At 38.6% G+C, this 21,138-nt stretch overlaps 1 protein-coding gene across 2 annotated transcripts in view; it reads right to left on the bottom strand.

Moving 5' to 3' along the window:
- Galnt7 (polypeptide N-acetylgalactosaminyltransferase 7) overlaps positions 1 to 21,138 on the bottom strand; it is a 121,573-nt gene that overhangs the window by 53,469 nt on the left and 46,966 nt on the right. For both annotated transcript variants that reach the window (XM_048330344.1, XM_048330342.1), the window contains exon 2: positions 72 to 532. In XM_048330344.1, the coding sequence (XP_048186301.1) occupies positions 72 to 532 (461 nt within the window). The remainder of the gene's footprint in view (positions 1 to 71; positions 533 to 21,138) is intronic.

The following is a 21,138-nucleotide window of genomic DNA, read 5'->3' as shown; positions in this document are numbered from 1 at the left end:
TCTAACTAAATCTAAGTATCTATTAAGACAATAATTGTCCCAAGTTTAGAAAGAAGAGGATGTGTGCTTACTCTTCTTGACGTAAGTCATTGACGCTGCGGTCCAGTGAGATCATGTCACTTGCCACCATGTTAAATCCAAACTCTTTAATGCTGGCTTGAATTGCTTGTTTGAATTCTGGTCCCAAAACCAATGGCTTGGCTTCCTCTCCAGGGCCACCAACCACTCCATGAGGTTCAGGTTCTTTGGGTTCAAAGTTACCGAGGATGCCTGGGCGTAGCACAGGATCATGGTAGGTGAATGTCTGAGGCTTAAATGTGAGATACTGCCTCTGCATTATGTCTTTTTGGGCATTTCCTCCAGCATGGCGCTCCTGTTCATGTTTGGCCTTGTTTTTTCTTCTAATAGACTCTAAGTCCACTTCTACTCCTTCAACATGAGGCCATGGTACCACAGGTTTGAATCTGGCATCCCCAGGAGCCAATCCATTGCCTCCTCGGTTAGGCATAGGGTTATTGACATCTCTGTCTTCCTACACAAAAGGGAGGGGGATATACAATGAGTACAAGAAGGCAAACCACCACCGCAGAGTTCATGACACATATTTTCATGTTTGTTTGTTTTTTAAACCTGAGGCAAGAAAACAGTTGTAAAATATAACCAGGCCATCAACAGTCAAGACTTCCTTTTAGAAGATACCTTTCAGAGTGAAAGGAAATACCAAGCAATCGGGGCTATCTCCTCACCTTACTATTTCAAATCCATGAATGAACACATTTATACTTCATGCTTTATAACCTAACTCTCTCAAAGCACTCTTAAGACTGTATATTGTTAAGGGTTGGAGTGATGAGTTTCTAGGATCTTTGGTTGAAACACTCAAAAGGCCTTGGACAATAGTGGTTGTCATAGTTATCTGATACATGATGAACATAACCTTTTTTTTCAGCAATGCAGGCATACGGTGACTGTGGTATTAAGTGGATGACATCTGTTACTCAACAGGCTTCCTGCCTCAAATAGCACAGGACTAGGTAGTGTTGTAAGCCCAGTTCAGTGGGGTTATATTTTGTGGTTGTTGTTTTGTTTTTCTCAGAGTTTAGCTGAATTCAGAACCATGACAGAGGGAAAAACAAACACACACAAAAAAATCTTTAATACTAACTATATCCAAGTCAGTGTGTGTGTGTGTGTGTGTGTGTGTGTGTGTGTGTGCGCGCGTGCGCATGCATGTGTGCACCTGCGCAAGCACATACCTGTACTGGGGCTTGAACTCAAGGCCTCTACTCTTAGGTTATTTTTTTGTGGGGGGAGTGGGGGTGTGCCTAACTGGCACACTACCATTTGAGTTATGGTTTTTTGCAGGTAAATTAGAGATGAAAGTCTTCATGATATATCTGACTAGGCTGGCTTTGAACCACAAACTTGGGTTTTCAGATCTCAGCCTCCTGAGTAGCTCGGATTATAGATGTGAACCACAGGTGCTTAGTTTCAGTGTAGGCTTTAAAGCCATACACTATACCTACCTAGTTTGCCTTATTTCAGAGGCTGTACAGATAAAAACAGATCTGCAAGTAAAGATATTCAACAAGAATTTTTTTTTTCTGCTTGGACAATCTTCATCACCTCTGCAAATCTTTCTATGCAGAAATCCTGAGTGCTTTTGCTTTTGATGTACAATGCCTTAAGCCAGTACTATTCTTTTTCACAAAGAACATTCCTCCATATTAGCATCTCCTCAGTGGATTTAAAAAATACTGAAGTCTGTGGCTCACTCTGATGCCATGATTTAATTGGACTCGGCCTTTGGATTTTAAAAAGCACCTCTGGTTCTAATAGGCATCTGAACTTGAGAACCACTGGCCTAAAGAGAGATCCGTCCACTATAATTAGACACAGGAGAGACAGAGTATACACAGCTGGGCAAGAAAGATACTCGGTACACAGAGAACTGCAGAACAGGCTGCTGGCATTCTGCTGTTTCACTCCACAGTAAGATGCCACAGCAGAATCTTATAATAATAACATTACAATGAGATAATTAGAATTATCATCCATTTGATTAATGTTTTTCTTTTTTAAAAATATTTACTTATTTGTTGTGAAAGTGATGTACAGAGGACTTACAGTTTCATATATAAGGCAGTGAGTACATTTGCCGTTAAAAGTGAAGTTTAAAACCTTGCTTTAAAGAATATGGAGGGGCTGAGAATGTGACTTGGTGGTAGAGTGTTTGCCTAGTATGCATGAAGCCTTGGGTCTGATTCCTCAGTACCACATAAACAGAAAAAAAAAAAAAGGAAATGGTGCTGTGGCTCAAGTGGTAGACTGCTAGCCTTGAGCAAAAGAAGCTTGAGGACAGTGCCCAGGCCCTGAGTTCAAGCCCCAGGGCTGGCAAAAAATAAATAAGATTGTAATATCCTTGTACAACCACCTTTGGGCTAGGAATATAGCCTAGTGGTAGAGTGCTTGCCTTGCATACATGAAGCTCTGGGTTCCATTCCTCAGCACCACATATATAGAAAAAGCCAGAAGTGACACTGTGGCTCAAGAGGTAGAGTGCTTGCTAGCCTTGAGCAAAAAGGGGCTTGGGGTGTGGCTCAAGTGGTAAATGTACCTGCCTAGTAAATATGAGGCTGAAGTTCAAACCAGTATTGCTCATCCCCCTCCCAAACATACAAGAGTAAAACTCCACATATATGTAGGTTGCTATCAACTGGTTAAAAAAAAATACTGAACTACAAATATATTTTAAAATTGGTCTCTATCGGGCTGGGAATATGGCCTAGTGGCAAGAGTGCTTGCCTCGTATACATGAGGCCCTGGGTTCGATTCCTCAGCACCACATATACAGAAAATGGCCAGAAGTGGCGCTGTGGCTCAAGTGGCAGAGTGCTAGCCTTGAGCAAAAAGAAGCCAGGGACAGTGCTCAGGCCCTGAGTTCACAGCCTAGGACTGGAAAAAGAAAAATTGGTCTCTACCCACAGAGCAATAAATAACTATTCTATCAAACAAATTCCATTTCAATAGATAAGAATCCCCTGCATTATTAGCCATTTTGTATCATTTACAAGATTGTAAAATAGCCCAACAATGGGTCATATATACCAGGTCATGTATTTAGGTCATTTCAAAGGTTTTCACAATTTCCCCCTATAAAACAATATAAAATATAAAGCCTGATTACATCAACATAACATTTTTCCATGGACATATGCCTGAAGATCAGGCTTCTGATTGGCCCACATCTGAGTAGTTAGGAACTTGGCATGAGCCTCACATATGAGGGTCAAGGATAACTAGGTAGAAGGCCATCTTGCCCCAAATCTTATATTCATGAAGGTCTAAGGGATTCTCTTGGGAACAAACTAATCCTAAGAAAAGTGTATGGTAACCACAACTGTAATGGAGAGGAAAGCATTGAAGCTGAGGATTAAAAGTATCCATTTCTCCAATCTAACTTTTGGCTCCTTCTGAAATTATGCTGATTTACAGTAGTGTTGTAAGTGAATTAAAAAAAAACTATTATTTTTTTTTAAGCTACTGAACCTGAGTTAATACTGAACTAAGGGTAACCCAAAAGGAAGACATTCTCTCCTTCTCATTTTTCACATGAGGTCCAATGAACTGGTGAAACAAACAATAACTGAGGGGAAGAAAATGGCTATAGGAGAGTGGGTTTGAACAGACTGCCAGATGTCAAAATCTATAGCATAGCATTTCTGTTACATGAAATCCAGTTATCCAAATGGTAAAATATATACTGTAGTTTAGGTTGACCTATGCTAATATAAAGAATGCAAATGTAAACCCTTCTCAAAGTCATCCACTTTAACAAGAGACATTTTAACAGATTCAAACTCCTTATCTTCTTAAAAGTAAGTAGTTTTGATCTCTTCTTTGACATAAGCATCCCTTATCCAATCTTAAACTGATAGGGCTCTGTGAGAAGCCTACCAGTTGTTCCTTTTCCTGTAGGGTTATTTTTTTCACTTTGTTGTAAATGAGGTGATTGGCTTTGTTTTTGTTCTTGTTTTTTGTTTTTTGCCAGTCCTGGGGCTTGAACTCAGGGCCTGTCCCTGGCTTCTTTTTGCTCAAGTCTAGCACTCTACCATTTAAGCCACAGCACCACTTTCGGGTTTTTCTATATATGTGGTGCTGAGGAATCGAACCAAGGGCTTTATGTATACAAGGCGAGCACTTTACCACTAGGCCATATTCCCAGGATGGATTTATACATCCATTTACCAAGCAACATCACAGTTGTGATCTCCAAAATGTTTTTAGCCTATTGCTTCTTGAATATTTCCATTTATCTCCCTGGCACCTAAACTTAACATATCCTTAAGCCTACCATTCACACACATCATAAAACTGATTTTATTTACTATCTTCACTCCTTCAGAGACTGAACAACTATCCATTCAACTTATGGAGTCAAAACCTGTATTTCACCTTCAATTTCTAGTTTGGTTTGATCTGTGCTACTGACACTGAACATGAAATCCTGTTAGTTCTCACACTTGTGAGTTCTTGAATTTGACCCCTTCAGTTATTCTTACTTTCACTGCCTTCATTGAGCCACTCTTACTTCTAATAGCAGTAATAGGAATGACTGTTGACAATACTCTATATGCTTATTTAATTACCTAAGTTAGGCACTATGGTTATCCTCCAGAGAGAAAATCTGAAAATTACTCAAGAATAGAATCAGGGGAGTCAAAATCTAAACACAAGAGGCTGGCTCAAGTCATTTGCACTTAACTTGTCTCCGCTATTTTTCCTATATGAGAGCTATAGGGACTTCTCTAACATTCAAATATGAACAATTAATTCTCCCTGCTTACAACATTCCAGCGAGTGCCATCTGACCTCAGCAGAGTTTGTATTCTTTAACAAGTTGACTTTCTACACTCTAGCATTTATGGACTGTCTCCATCATTCTCCAAGGCCCTTTTTCAGAAAGGGTCAAGAAGTGAACATTTTTGGCTTTATAACCACAAGTTCTCTATGGCAATTATTAAGTCCACCTCTGTAGTGTGAAAGCAGACAGACAACACAATAATGAATGGTAAAACTTTATATACAAGCTCATATGATAAGCTAGATAAAGGCCCCCTGCACCTGCACTAGGTCTGTATGTTCCAGGAAATGGGCAGGGCTACCATTGTGCACCACCCATTCTCAATGCTCACCCGGACATGCAACTGACTACTCAGCAAATGTTTATAAATAATGAAAAAATGAGTGGATGGTTCCCAAAACTTCTGCTTTCTTAGTAAGAGAGACTCCTCTGAAAAGGGAAACATACAGAATGGAGAAAAGGAACTGGGATAGTTATGCTTAGAACAAATAGACCCTTACTGGCTATACATTATAAATTTACCAGATACATAATTACATTCTCTGCTCAATGTTCACTGTGCTCTAAATAATGATAGACAACAGCACCTGGAAAATTGAATGTGCTCACTTCTCAAAGCTTATATGCCATTAACTCTGAAGGCAGAAAGAACCAAGTACTGGGATTGTCTGTCTACCCCCGAGTCAATTAAGAATAATCATGCCAAATCTTAATGTTATATGCTTCAAAGAATAGCGATAAAGCCATGTCATACTTAACTCCCTTGAGAAGGAAAGCTAAACACTCCCTCGTGAGAGTGAATCAGAGTCAGTAGATGATTCTGTGACTCATGAATACTATGATACTTTCAGCATACGCAACAGCTCATTTACTGTACAGAAAAATCAGAGTCACTATTGAGTAGAAGTGGAAAAAAGAATGAGTACTTTTTTTAAGATTGCTATAGCTATAAAAATCTTATGTGCCAAAGGATTAAAACATAATCACACAGTAGAATGAAGTACCAACAGGATCAGGCTGGTCATTATCCATCTTACAACTCACAAAGTCCTCTCCACCTCCAAACCCCCTCATAAGAGCCCTTTGTCCAAGGTCAAACCTTGGTAGAAATAAGTCCAAAAGAAGTTTTTCAAAATGGTTTTTAGAGCAAATGGCAGTACTTATAGGTTTATTTGGGTTCGAAACCACAGGTAAACCCTGAAAGACTACAAAACCATGTGCATACTTATCACATGACTTCTTGGTAAGTTGCTGCTTATCAAGAAAGTGACAGGGGCTGGGAATGTGGCCTAGTGGCAAGAATGCTTGCCTCGTATACATGAAGCCCCTGGGTTCGATTCCCCAGCACCACATATCTAGAAAACGGTCAGAAGTGGCTCTGTGGCTCAAGTGGCAGAGTGCTAGCATGGAGCAAAAAAGAAGCCAGGGAAAGTCCTCAGGCCCTGAATCCAAGACCCAAGACTGGCAATAAAATAAAATAAAATAAATAAGAAGAAGAAGAAGAAGAAGAAAGTGACAGGGGGCTGGGAATACGGCCTAGTGGTAGAGTGCTTGCCTCATATACATGAAGCCCTGAGTTCGATTTCTCAGCACCACATATATAGAAAACGGCCAGAAGTGGCACTGTGGCCAGGGACAGTGCTCAGGCCCTGAGTTCAAGGCCCAGGACTGGCAAAAAAAAACTTGCCTTGAGGGAAAAAAACACATTTAATAAGAAAAAAAATCAGACTAGCAACCTTTCTCTGCCTGCACACACTCACCTAGGAACAGAAGAAATAGAGACAAAGGTAAAGAAAGAGACTGTCAAAGTAGACATCAGAGGCTCAGAGGAAATAGGGGTATGTGGGGGCAGGGGTACGGCTCAGACTCTCACAGTGGTGGAGTGTAGCAGGGTAAGGTGCTCAGGCTGCAGAGTCCTTTTGTCTGGACTTTAAACTAATCCATCTGACATTTTATGCTGACCAAAGAAATGAAGTCTTGCTCTTTTCCGCCTGCAGAGAATCGACTGAACTGAGATTGGTGCCTAATCAGGGCTTTAAAGAGATAAACTAAAGGTTAAACAGAGAGCTTACCAGTCCGTGCATATGTAAGAGGCCATGCCTTATAGGCAAGGATTCTATTTCCATCTATGTAGTTTTAAGACTCTTAAAGTAGGAAGAGATTTAAGGGCACTTCCCTGTGGCAAAGCCTGGGTTAGCAATGTAGGACAGAACTGAAAAATGGAGAAAGTGCATGTTTAGATAAGTAAATTTATGTAAATATGTGGAAAAAAAACCCTACCTCTATATAACCTGTGAGCATGGCTTCGTAAGATAAAGTATGACATTCTGAAAAGAAGAATTATCTATTAAAAGAAAATGGTTTATGAGGAGTTCCTATTCTCCCTATCCTTTTTTCCCTTCCTTTTCTTTTTGCTAAGTACCAGGCCATATCTTTTTTTCCTTCCTTTTCTTTTGGTTAAGTATCAGGCCAAGATATAAACTAAGAGTTAACAGACTGGCGAAAAGAACATGGTTGAAAGTAACTGCCCCACCCAAAGCAATTCAGGTCAGCAACTCAAACATTTCATGTGAAGACTTTGAAGCATGTTACCCAGACTTTGTACTATACTATAAGCCAACAGATGCAAATACAATCCTTAGCATTGAGCATTAAGGCTTTGCCTCATGGAGAGCTCTTTATTATATAATAACTAGTTTTGCCTCCAAAAGTTTGTCCCCATCACTATGATGAGATAATTTTGTGGGGTGCCTGACTTTAATGGGAAAGCTAACTGCATTAAAAATACTATCTTCTCAGTTGGAAAATATCCACTATTTTTTGACAATCAGCTACTTGGAGTTATTTACAATCAGCTTAGAAAGGTTATATAAAATGATCTGCATCCAACCCCTGGTCTAAACATCTTTTCTAGCCAAGTTGCTGTAGAGATTGAATTTTCTTTTTAAGCAGAAGACAAAGGAATGAGCAGTTTCTAACGGACCCTTCACAGTCATGCTAAGACCTGGATACTCAGAGTGAAAAACAATGATCCCTTCTTAGTATTTATAATCATTTACAAAACCAAAGGCTTACAAGTTGGGTCCCTCCCTCCCCAATTCAATGTGACACATAAAAAAAATTTATACCTCAGTTCTACAAGTTTTGCCTTTGGCTAAGATGCACTGATGGGACCTTAGTGGTTTTTTGTTGTTGTTTATTTGTTTGCCAATCCTGGGGCTTGGACTCAGGGCCTGAGCACTGTTTCTGGCTTCTTTTTGCTCAAGGCTAGCAATGTACCACTTGAGCCACAGCACCACTTCTGGCCGTTTTCTATATAATATGGTGCTGGGGAATCGAACCCAGGGCTTCATGTATACGAAGCAAGCACTCTTGCCACTAGGCCATATTCCCAGCCCCGGATTGTAGTTTTTAAGTAGCCACTGTTCAAATTTCATAGCCATCTCTATTTCAAATAGATGATTCTTGCATTCTTTTTTTAAATGTCTGATTTCCTTTATGACACTGAATATTGTGAACACATTTTTTTGTGTGTATGTGTGGGGAAAGGGGATATTTCTTCATTCAGGCTTTAAGAAAATCACTGTTTATCTGACAAGAAATATTACATTTATTTTGCCAGGACCCATTCTTAATGGGCAAGTATAAATTTCCTAATAAGATATATGTTTATTTAAAGTGTTATCAGTGTAAATGGTTATATTAACAGAAAAAAAAACAATTTTTAAGTTTGATCTCTGATACCCTAGATTATTCCACTGATTGTCATTTGCAAATGATATTAGAAAACATGGATAATAAATTCATTGCTGACTCAGAAATGTATTGTGCAATTTGAAACAAAATTTAAATTTTTGTTCATCTAAAGTAGGTCATCGAACTGATTAAAATTATACTAAAATTTACTTTTAAAAAATCATGTCAAAACACTGCATGCATCTAGTTAACAGGCACTAGAATAAATTGAAGATTTCTTAGTAATGTAGACGTTAGGTGTTCAACATATATAGTAAAATAACACCTAGAAAAAAGGAAAGATGCACCCCAAATCCTTCTTAGGGATTAACTCTATAATCCCATATGTACTACCCGGTAAATATGAAATTCTTAATAGGCACCCAGTAGTTCATACAAGCTATTTGAATTCAAGAATCTGCTGGCAGAACCCTCTCCCTTCCTCCCTCAGTTCTGAGAACCATTTTGATCCTTCTCTTCCTGCATTGCTTCATTCCCTATGGACATGCTTCTCTTTGTGGATCCAGCGTATTAGTTATCTGTGTGCCCTGAGTTACCTGCTTCATAATGGATACTTCATGCCTGTTTGTCCATGGACTCAATAAATGCAGATCATCGAGCTGTGGCTCTTATATTTTTACCTTGATAGAATATCAAACTGACTTTGATCCAGTTTATATATTCTTGGTTTAATTTAAGTGAGTATTTTGGGAATCCAAATGAAATATGGAAAAAGCATTACTTCTCAACACATCTAAAATTTGAATAATCCTTTTTCTTTCAAGTTTCAACTCTTGTTCAGATTTGGATACATCATGTCTGCAAGCGAAGTTTGGTGTTCACGGAGAATAAGTAAATCTGCTGATGTTAGTCCTAGTTCTCCAAGCCAATTTACTTTGCAAATAACCTCCTGCTAAATTTGGTGTTTGTCATAAACAGTAATAGGAAAGAGATTCTAAATCAGACAAAAAAAAAAAAAACCAGGTAAGGACTCAAGCGAGAATAAATAAAAAGAAGAAACAGGCAATTAAAGGAGCAAAGTATAGGTTAATTTTTACAACAGAAAAATAAACAGCAAATTGATTACCTTTAAAAAAAAAAACTTACACGCATATAACTGTTTAAATGGCCCACAACTAATCAAGAAGCCTATGAACACATAAAATTTAAAAACATTTATGAAATTTAACTTATTTTTATCTTTTGGAGGCCTTATGAAAACTAATGCTTTAGTTTATGATATATGTTCATGATTTTTACATATACAATCATATACATGACGTCTGACGTATACATACATATGTGTATGTATGTATTTTTAAAAGCTTTTTTATCCTGAAAATTTAAGATTAAGTGGTTTAAACTGAATTTTAAGAGTAGAACATGAATCTCAAACAAATGATCAATACACCATTTTGCACTGTTTATGTCACCATTTCAGTGCGAAGAGCATACACTTTTCAGAGCAGGGCCATAACTACTAAGTACACCAATAACCACAGGTAGAAAAAGGCAAATTATAATGCTCCATTTTCTTTTTTGTACCAGTCTTGGAGCTTGGACTCAGGGTGTGGGTACTGTCCCTTAGCTTTTTGCTCAAGACTGGTGCTCTACCATTTGAGACACAGCTCTACTTCCAACCTTTTGGTGGTTAATTGGAGATATGAGTCTCTCGGACTTTATTGCCATGGCTGGCTTCGAACATAGATCCTCAGATCTCAGCCTTCTGAGTAGCTAGGACTACAGATGTGAGCTTCTGTACTACTTCATAGAAATCATAAAAGGCTACAGTGGGGAGGTTTGAACTTTTCATATTTGGGAGATAAGCAATTCCTGAAATAACAAAAAAGAAAGTTCCAAAGCAGAATTTTCACTAGATAGATAACATATAACATAAAGTATGTTAATAAAGCTGTTAGTAATTTGTAATGAATATTACCGAATTATTCCTACAAGATGACCTGTCTAAAAATAAGAAAGGTATCAGGAAAATGTAAGGAAGGTGGCGGGGGGGGGGGGGGAGGATTAAAGCAAAGCAAGGCTGAATTGTAAAATAAAATCTGTGAAGATTTTAAAATGCATGCATAATTTATTCATGGACATATATTATGTATGCACACGAAGAAAAGAAATATACATTTAAAAACCAAATAGTTTATAAGGATGAGGAAAAATTAACCCTACTGAATAGAAGCTTCAAAGGAACAATTACAGATTTCATCAGGTAAAGCAGAGAACCAAGGAAGTATTTAAAGGCTGAATTGATTGAAAATGAGGTCAAACCTGCTCCTCCTCTGCCCACTCACATAATGTTTTGGAACTTTTTGTCAGCTTGTGCCAATCAACATGATTTTCTTCTCTAGAAGAACTAAGAAAAATCTCTTTACTTGCTTTTCCACATCATCTTTAAAATGTTTTAAGAGAATTCCCAACATCAACACCTTGGGATCATCATACAGTTGAAGGTTTGTGTTGCTTTTAAAGCTAGGGAAGTGCTTATTCATCCCTGTGCTTTGATTCCTGTTTCCAGTTTACCAGTGCATTTTATAATTTAGTATCAACTAGAGGCAAGCAGACAGTTTAATTCTTAATCCTTCTTCACATCTGGCAAATCCTGTGGAACCCCATAATGATTTCCAATCTTCCGGGAAGTCGTACAAAACATGGTGTCACAAACAGAATCATCAATAATGCTTAGGACATTAAGGAAAATATTTTACTGAGTGCGAGCAGATAGAAGTCAAATGTGGTGTTGGTGTTGGGAGAGAAGGTTTAATACCCTCCTGAAAGCTAAAAGAACAGAGTCCAATTATCCCCCTAGGGAAGAAATTCAAGAATGCATACAGCACTCCCACATGAAGTGTTACTACTTTCTGCAGCTGGAAATGCATAAAACAGCCTTTCCTCTAGTGTTTTCTTGCCCTGAAGCCTGGCTTTCATAACAGCTCATAAAAAAGTGTGAGAACGTGGAACTTTACAACACATACATTTCGACTGGTATAAAAAAAAAATCTTCTCTTGCAGATCTTAAATATATATATATATATATATCCAAGAAATAAAATATTTCAAAGTTTTCCTGATAGATGTCACTTTGAAGAACAGACTCACCACTTTATTACCATGTCATGACTAGAAATCTATCCTCAAAAGGATGTGACAACATAATTATGTGAGACAGAAAAAAAATCTGAACATGGATCAAGGTTATTTAGACAACGAACTTCTTGACATTTTACTTTTCAACTAATAGCAAACTTGATCTCCAGAGGAAATGCTTCCCAGAAAAACTCTACCATGTGCTATTTCTCACCTAGGCAGGTATTATATGAATCTTTGAAAGATAAAGGAACTGTGCTTTTAGTTATCCATATCTTTTCTACAGGTCCATTATATATCTGTTGGATAGCCTTCCTCTAAGGGAGCGAAAGGGGTACCTGAGAAATCTGTGACTTGATCCATGTTTGAAAATTTTAGGGGCTCCCCAAACACAGATGGTAGATAAGAAGGCATGGGTGGAAAGGATGTTATTAGGATGAGACAAAGCACAAAAAGTCTAACAACATGGAACGTTCTGGAATCGTCTGTTATTACAAGGGGGACATCTGAGAAGGTGGCAGGAGACGAGAAATTACTGGTAGTTTCTCAGAGGGCCTATTAAGAACTGCCAAAAAGGTTCAGATTTCATCCTTGGATACTGGAGAGGGGTGCATGTCACAAGAAAATTGAATTCAGAGGAATGAAGGCTCTGGTGGAACAAACGGATGGAACAAGTAGCTAAGATGCGTTCAGAGATATTTTTTAACAAAGAGAAATAAAATGTGGATGAATTTCAAGAGTGGTCAACGGGGCTAAAAATAATGTAGACATGGAGTCAAATTAGTAAGAATTTTAAAGCCAGAGGCTACAAGGGAAATAAATTAGCTACAGATCTGCGGGACCAGTCACTAACCACCTTTATGATATATAGCATCATGGAGGCCTCAGAAGCATGCAGCTAAAGAAATCTCAGGTCTCTTTATAATTATCTTCTATGCAGCTGTAATTGGAGCTAGCACACTGTCTATCATAAAGTACAAGGGAAACTTTTGTGATCATCTTGTTCTGCACTAGACACTCCTGTGAACTGAAATGTCTACCTGATGGAATAATAAATGTGTATTGAGTAGCTACTGTGTACCAGGTTACAGGTACAAAGTAAGACATCCCTGCTCTTACCGAATTTTCAGACCAGTGGGGAAGACAGGTAAACAACATGCTGTTGTAAAATCTCTTATCTAATTTAGAAAATGTGCAAAGGTTTTCTTGAGAATAGCAGAGAGCCGAAGGTATGGAAGGAAGGAAAGAAGACAGGAATGAAGGAGGGAGAGAGGGAGGGGGGAGAGGGAGGGAGGGAATCCCAGATAGACAATATATTCAACAGTGTAGGTGCAAGAAGGGCAATGGCAGGTTAAGTAGGGATAAAATGTGGTTAGACTACCAAGAGTGAGGGGCCCTTATGGCAAGGGATGCTGAAGACAGCAGATAGACCATCCAGCATCTGGTGTCCATGGTAACAAGTTTGGTCTCATTGCTGTTCTAGGGCTTGAACGCATTCACATTTAGCTTACTTGCTTAGAGCTAGTGCTCTACCATTTTAGCCACAACTCCATTATTCTAAGATCAACAAAAAGCATGTCAATAGTTTTTTCAGTGCATGCTGAAAGGAGCCTCTATCTAAGGAGTAAGAGAACAAGCTGGAAGGAAGCCAGAAAGAGGATCAATCAGGACAGAGATAGCAATAGTCAGGATGAGCATCTTGGTGGTGGTAAGAAAAAGATGCATGGGTTCATCAGGAAGCAAAATGGACAGGTTTGATGATGGATTGGACATATGTGGTGAAGGAAAGGGAGTAGTCCAAGAACAAAGTGTTAAGCGTTCTAACTTGCACAAACAGATGTTTATTCACTACTAGAGGAAACATGGAAAAAGATCAGCATTGAGGATAATGAGTTCCTTTTGGGAGATGCTGGGTTTGAAGTGCTTCCAAAACGTTCAAGAAGAGAAGAAAATGGGATCTACATCTTAGAAAAGAAGTCTGGACTGGGACATATAAATTTGGCAACATCTTTACGTAGATAAAAACTGACATTGGAACTTGCCTCAAACAACTGATGGAGAGATTATAAAGTGAGATCAGGAGAGGGCCCTGGACCCTTCCTTAAGGAATCCCTTCAAAGATGTAGCAAAGGAGAAAAGGATGGGTTCAGGACACAAGGAAGAAAACCTCGATCCAAGCGCCAGTCTGGTCAGGATAGAGAGAAGAGCCAGCAAGCAGTGTTATTAAAAGCTTTTGAGTAGCCAAGCCGAGTGAGTAATGCAGCTGGTACTGTGAAGCCGCGATGAGAATGTCAGCCAAGAGCCCTTAGTGGTGTAATGGTGTCCAGTGCTCAGTGGAACGGGTGGAGATGTGGAATTAGGAGGTTTGGAAATGGTGAAGGCAAGAGTAAATAACACGTGAAAAAAGAGGAAAACCATACCTGAAGGAAATATGAGTCAGAGGGACGAGTTTTGGTTTGGTATATTTTTTTAATAGAAAAGACTTGTATTTTTTTCTAAAGCAAAGGCAAAGGTAAGATACTAAATGCACATGAGAAAAGGGGAATCAAGAGTCAGAAGTTCTTGAAGAACTTCTGGAAGGGATGGGAGCCAGAGCAGCTGGGCAGGAGAGGTGAAGTCTCTGTGGTAATGGAGATGAAATGGGTGCTGACATTACATTTTTCTCCTTTGGAGTTCAGACCCTCACCACTGCTGAGTCACTGTGCCAGCTCCCCCCCCCCCCTTAATCTATTCTCTGTCCTGCACTCAACCAGTCCCCCCATCCTATTAAGTCAGTCATGCCCCATCAGAACATAAAAATGATCAGTCCTTCCTCTAAAGCCTGGCCCATATTACCAGTTTCAGCCAACAGCACTCTCCTGTTTCTTCCTCTTCTATTTTCCAGATTCTTTCCCAATTCCAATGACACAGATTCAGCTGCTACCACCTGCTCTACATCCAGTGGTGTGTGTGTGTATATATATATATATAATTTTTTTCCTCTTATGAATTTGTACTCAACATTTTCTAACTCCCTAACTGTTCTATATGTTTTTTTTTTCTTCTCTTCCCCTAGTCTAACAGTACTGAGAAGTCTTACAGGCTTTTGCTGCTTTTGTACTGAGTTTCTTTTCTGTATCATCTTCTACCTAAATGCTCCGCCATTTCTATTGTCCTTATTCCTCCTTCCAAATATACAGAGGAATGCCTGCTCTATAGCAAACATGATGATTTCTGGCCTACAAAGGAGACCTCCTGTTTCTGATGGAGAGTCTGGTCTTATGTTTACAGATAGACTGATATAGAAGAGGAAGTAATGCAAAGTTTGGTTAAAAAAAATAAGGAGCAGGAGAGTTAAGTATGTTATACTTCAATCCTCACAACTATCTGGTTATAGTTAATTAGATAGTTAAGTTATAGCTTTCTTAACTGAAGGAAGTTGAATATCAGAGAAATTTAAAACAATTGTAGTTAGGTGTTAGTAAGTGATATGGGTTTTGAACACTAACCTATTTCAAAAAGACTACTCAAAGATGGTTTCTACTTTCTAGGAACTGAGAAATTTATCACAACAATTTTAAGAGCCTGTAAAATGTACATTTAACATAGTCTTTAATGTGTCTTTATTCTGTTTTTTAATTATGTTACAAAGCCCGTCTGGCAATCACTTCCACCAAAGAAATAGCCAATTCTAACACTCTGTACAATGAGATCTGCCTTGTCAAAGGCTTTTTTGCTCCTCCAATGTGTTCAGTTATAATTACTCTTGACAACATGTGAAAGACGAGGGAAATGATTTTACACAAATAATTAAATCAGTCTATTTCAAAAGCAAGGACCAAAGTGTTGTGATTTTTTTTGTACTATGCTAAGTTGACCATTCTGACATACTACGGTGAATTTTGAGCTATCCACACTACCGCTAATAGATAATATTGCTTTTTTATGGTCAGAAAAGACTACTGTGGAATAAGGCAAAAATGTTCATAGTCAAGCTCATGCCTATAAGTCTTTGATATTTATTGTGATGAAAAAAATCAAATACTTCCTTCCATAAAGACAAGTGATCATGCATTATCATGAGGTAATCTTATATGCTACTTAGGACATGCTAACTATACATGCCAGAGTTCCCTTTATTCTTCTTCCCATATTGTAAATGCAACCAATCGCCACCCCTCCCCCCCCAAAAAAGGGAGAGGGGGAAGACAGAGGACTTATTCACAATGTAGCCAGTAGTTAGTCTGCATTTTAGTACAAAAGAAATAAGGAGGCTAATGAATACCAAGACCAGAACAACTGGAACTAAGCCAGTCAAAGGTAGTGCCCCAAGACAGTGTCTACAGAGAATAACTCCGGATGTCTTCCTAATTGAATCTCTGATTTACCATGAAGTAAGCAGATTATACCTTTATTACAACATTAGAAGATATGCTGCAGTTAACTTGAAGTTAATTTCCCATTTCTTTCTATTTCTTAGTCTTGCTAAACACCTTGTAGATTTTGGAAAGCAGTATTTGCAATTGTATCATGACAATGCTCATCATCCTTAGACTTCTTTCTAGAACACCTTAAATATAATTAGAGTGGTCATGTCAAGAAAATGTTTGGCTCTTAAAGTGCCTTTAAGAGGAAAAGGAAACATAGCAGTTACTGAGTGATGAGAAGCAATTTTGAGGGCTGTGAATATGGCCTAGTAGTAAAGTGCTTGTCTCGTATACATGAAGCCCTGGGTTTGATTCCTCAGCACCACATATATAGAAGACGCCAGAAGTGGCGCTGTGGCTCAAGTGGCAGAGTGCTAGCCTTGAGCAAAAAGAAGCCAGGGACAGTGCTCAGTCCCTGAGTTCAAGCCCCAGGACTGGCAAAAATCCAAAACCAAACAAGAACCAATTTTGCCAGTTAGCGCAAAGGTCAATCAATCACATCTGCCTAAATCGAGCTATTTCAGATATCCCAACCCCACCGCTGATCATGCTTCAGCTGCTACAAGTGGAATCTGATATCTTTTTGCAATCAAAGATGAAATTCTGGAAAAAAGTATCAACAAAAATTGGGATGACTAAGTTTACTCCAATACTACAGATTTATTTTTTCATAACCATTTGATGACCTTTAAGTGGTGTGTTTTCTAATTAAAAAAAATTTCATTGTGAAGGTAATGTACAGAGGCTACAGTTACATATCAGGTAATGAGTGCATTTCTTTTTGAACAGTGTCACCTCTTCCCTTATTCTCTCCCTGTTTTTTCCTCCCCTACATGTTATACACTTCGTTTTCAACAGTGTCTAGTAAGTATAAAAAACATTTTTCCCTTTTACCTGGAAGAATAAATGCAAGCAACACATGTATTTGATATCTCTGAATGAATGGTAAAACTGCACAGTCCTCCCAGGTATCAGTCAAACAAGGCCCAAGTTAGAACAGTCTCCATTGGCTTAATAGGCAGAACAAAATATTGTAAAGCAAAGAGATTACATTGCTAGGTGCTGAACTTTAATGTGTACAGAAATTACTTTTTTGTTATTTTTTAAAAAACAGAACAGATGTTGAGAGTATTTCAAGATCCTCCAATAAAAATGAAGACCAGATAAACCCCTAAAGCAAGAAGACATCAAACAGTACATCTATATCATGTGTTGGACCTAATTCATGGGCAAATGTGGACATTTGTTTTTCTGAGAGCACATAATCCCACACGCAAAGGATATGGCACATACAGCACACCAGGCCAGAAGAAGGGGGTCGGTGAGGGCACCATGCTTCAGCCTTTGCATCCACTGGTCCAGATGAACGGGTGGGTAACACAGGGATAACAGCAGGTGACAAAGCTACCGTCCCAGAGTTCATACAGCCTGTCGGGACAGGTGCCCAGTGGGCTAAGAACAAATGTCTTTCCCCAGCAGAACACCTGGGATGAAAGATGGATGCTGAATGTCCGAGTGTGTTTTAAAACAAACAAATAAATAAATAAAATAAAACAGAGAAGAAGCTGCAACGTGGCAGAACTTTCTCTTCACTGACCTGGGTTGAGAAATTTCTCAAGCAGAGTTACAAAAGTCAATGTGGAAGAATGGATTTGAGATGCTACCTCCTATCGTGTTCCTTCCATCTCCGCCTCCTGGGATTGCAAGGGTGCCCTACCACACCAGGTACATAAATGTACATATTTTGAACCTCCATTCTTCAACAAGACAAGGAGGGCTAACAGATGGAAAAGAATCTTTGCCAAGATTCTGTTTTGGAGAAATTATGGCAATATTATTAGGGCTGTGGTGGACATTTGTGATGAGCCCTACAAAAGGACTGAAGGACTTTGTTCTCCTTTGCTTCAAGGATTAGAAGAAAGGTTCTATGCTGTCAGTCCTTTTTTAAGGATTGTCTCTACTGAGAGACTGACTCCTGGAGTCTGGTTGTGGGGTGGGAGTGAAAGGGGTACGGGAGCAAAACCTCTAGTAGAGTTGGGCACCCACATCTCCATCCCAACCCGATTCCTAGGAACGCAACCTGTGATGGAGGATAACTTGTGTTTTCCCTGAAAAGCAAATCAATGAACAGAACTCCAGTATTTAAGTCAATTTCTTCACCTATAAACTTGGAATAATATAAGCACGGGATTAAAAGAGGTAATATTATTAAAAAATACATTGAATGCCTAGCAACATTAAATATGCAATCAATGTTAAGCCATTGTTAAATAGATCCTAAAGTACTATTAAGAACAGGATTGCTATGTGACATCCTCTAAGGAACTTTAGGGAACATGTCATGGATAATGTAGTCTGAAAAATATGAAAAGTTATTATTCATGGTAGTGGCAGCCCCATGCCAACTTCCTACAAATTTCTAACTTTCCTCTCTGTTTCCCAGACCTTTCCCTTTCCATTATACTTTTCAACTAGTGCCAGTTATTCAATAATTACATGTTAAGATTATTATAAAAATATGTTAAGAGAAAAGAAGGTATAGCCCGCAGCTATAATCAAAAGCAAAACAGATTTCACACATTCTAGCAGGCCTGTGACTGGCTCGGGCAGAATAGCACAGACTTATTATTTAAAGAATAAACAAGCTGACATTACTGCTAACACTCCTGTCTCCCTCAAGATTTTGATTCACAAGTTCTAGGAGACACTGGAGTAGGTGTTCGTATATACTTTTTTAACTCCCCAAGTACAGAATAAATCAGAAAAAAAAAAATCTTAAGCTTTGTTCAGAGAGCTGTTCTTAGCATGATAATATCAATATCAGAGTCTTAAATCATGTATGAAGCATAACCAATTCATTAAGAAATAAAATTTTCAATATAAGATGCAAAGATAATAAAAATTAGAAACATCAATATGAATTCATGATAAAAAGCCGTAAAAATTACTTCCTGGCTCTGTGAACTGAATAGGCCTAAACACAATGATATAAGAAAAACAGGCATGCCTAACACTTAAGTTTTTTTTTTTTTGGCCAGTCCTGGGCCTTGGACTCAGGGCCTGAGCACTGTCCCCGGCTTCTTTTTGCTCAAGGCTAGCACTCTGCCACTTGAGCCACAGCGCCACTTCTGGCCATTTTCTGTATATGTGGTGCTGGGGAATCGAACCCAGGGCCTCATGTATATGAGGCAGGCACTCTTGCCACTAGGCCATATCCTCAGCCCCAACACCTAAGATTTTTAAATACCATGTCCCACTAAATGGGGGAAATTGAAGAAAATTTAAGTCTGAGGCAGATAACTATAAGCAAGCAAATTGGGTTGGGTCACAAAGAAAAGTAGCACTGACAAAACAATGGGAGAGATTTGACTTGGTGACATCTCAAAACATAAAAGGGAAGAATTTGAGTATTTACCCTGACTCCTTAAAATTAATTACAGTGCATCCCTGTTAATGAGGAAATATTCATTTTCACAAAAACATGTCAGCTAACCTATACAGAATACAGCCCGATGAAAGAAAGATTCAGATTTTTTTTTTTAAATCTGGAGAAAAGAACAACAACAATGAAAATACCAGGTTTTGAAGGGGTCATTTGGCTTGTCAAATTTTGTACCATGAAAGCTTCATTTATGGGACAGAGGTTGATTCAGAAAAGTAAAGGAATTCCTAAAGAAATCATCTAGGTCCTTAAAACAGAATAATATTTCAGTTGCTAAATACAAGTTACTTTACACTCATAGAATTGTTTTATATGAGAGGTATTCCAGTCAGCTTCTTAAATCAAAGTGAAATACAGATATAATTAAAGCTTTACTAATTAAAAATAACTACCACTTCATTTCACCCCAAGTTTTGAACATTTAATATGGGTTAGAACAGGACAGACAAGATGTATGTTTAAAAGGGAGTGGACAGAAAAATAAATGGTGCAATGTTTTCTCTCATAGGTGAAAGTTAGACCTAAAATACACAAGGGCATGACAAATTACCCAGGACTCTAGACATTTACACACAAGCAGTGAGAATAAAGGAGGATACTCTTAGGGAAGGAGCAGAAGGGCATAACTCCTCTGAACAAATAAAATACTTTTAATTGAAACAAACTCCAGGAAATGGAAACATAGGTTTTGTAGATGGCAGTAGTGTTTGTTTTTGCTTTCTGGATTATTTGTTTCTTTTTGTTTGTTCTTGTTCTGTCTTTTGAGCGGACTGGAGGGGGGAAGAAAGCAAGAGAGAAATGATGACATGGTACTGTGTAACTTGTGGGCAGGGAGGGGAGGGGGAAACTGGAGGAAAGCAAAGGGGTAACACGGTCCAAAAAAAAAAAAAAAGAAAGAAAGAAAGAAACATACTCATACTTGGCTTATGAGATGGTAACCTTTGTGTACAACACCTTCGTAACGACAATAAAATTACAGTTTTAAAAATGGGAGTGGAGAAGTTTAATGTACTTAAACACGGTGAATGGAACCCTATGCAACAGGATGACGCGGAGACTTTTGATGATTACAGTAAGGATGAATGGCTCTGATTCTCAAACTCCCTCATCAGATAACTCCAAAGGGCTCATCTTTTATTAAAACACAGTGATCGCTGGTTCTTAAGAAGCTCCTGGAATTGATTTGCAGAAGTGCCGAGGCCAGGTTGTACCTTAAGAAAGATTTTCCACTGTGAAAGAAAAATAATTGTATTACTATTGCCAATAAAAGATGCAGATCCAGGAACAGATTTTCACCACCACCAAAGGATTACTATGTCCTTTGCGGCCATTTTATTATTGACGGAGGCTAATGATTAGCAGAGGATTGATCTCAGCTGGAAGTAGGAGTCATAAATCATATCATTTCCAGCCTAGTATTCCATTAATAAGGTACAAACTTTCAGGTAAACAGCAGTTAACTCATTGGTGAAGTGAGGACCATAGTGGTGTCCAAGCTCCCAGCTGTGAAAGCGGATCAATGAGCTACAGTGTGGGACAGACTGCTCCATCTCAATGTAATGGATTAAGAAGGAGTAATAAGATTTAAGTAA

The sequence above is a fragment of the Perognathus longimembris genome, chromosome 21, assembly GCF_023159225.1.
Source record: "Perognathus longimembris pacificus isolate PPM17 chromosome 21, ASM2315922v1, whole genome shotgun sequence".
Taxonomy (NCBI): domain Eukaryota; kingdom Metazoa; phylum Chordata; class Mammalia; order Rodentia; family Heteromyidae; genus Perognathus; species Perognathus longimembris.
Note: the sequence above shows the minus strand (reverse complement) of the source record. Positions and strands in the feature narration are given on the sequence as shown.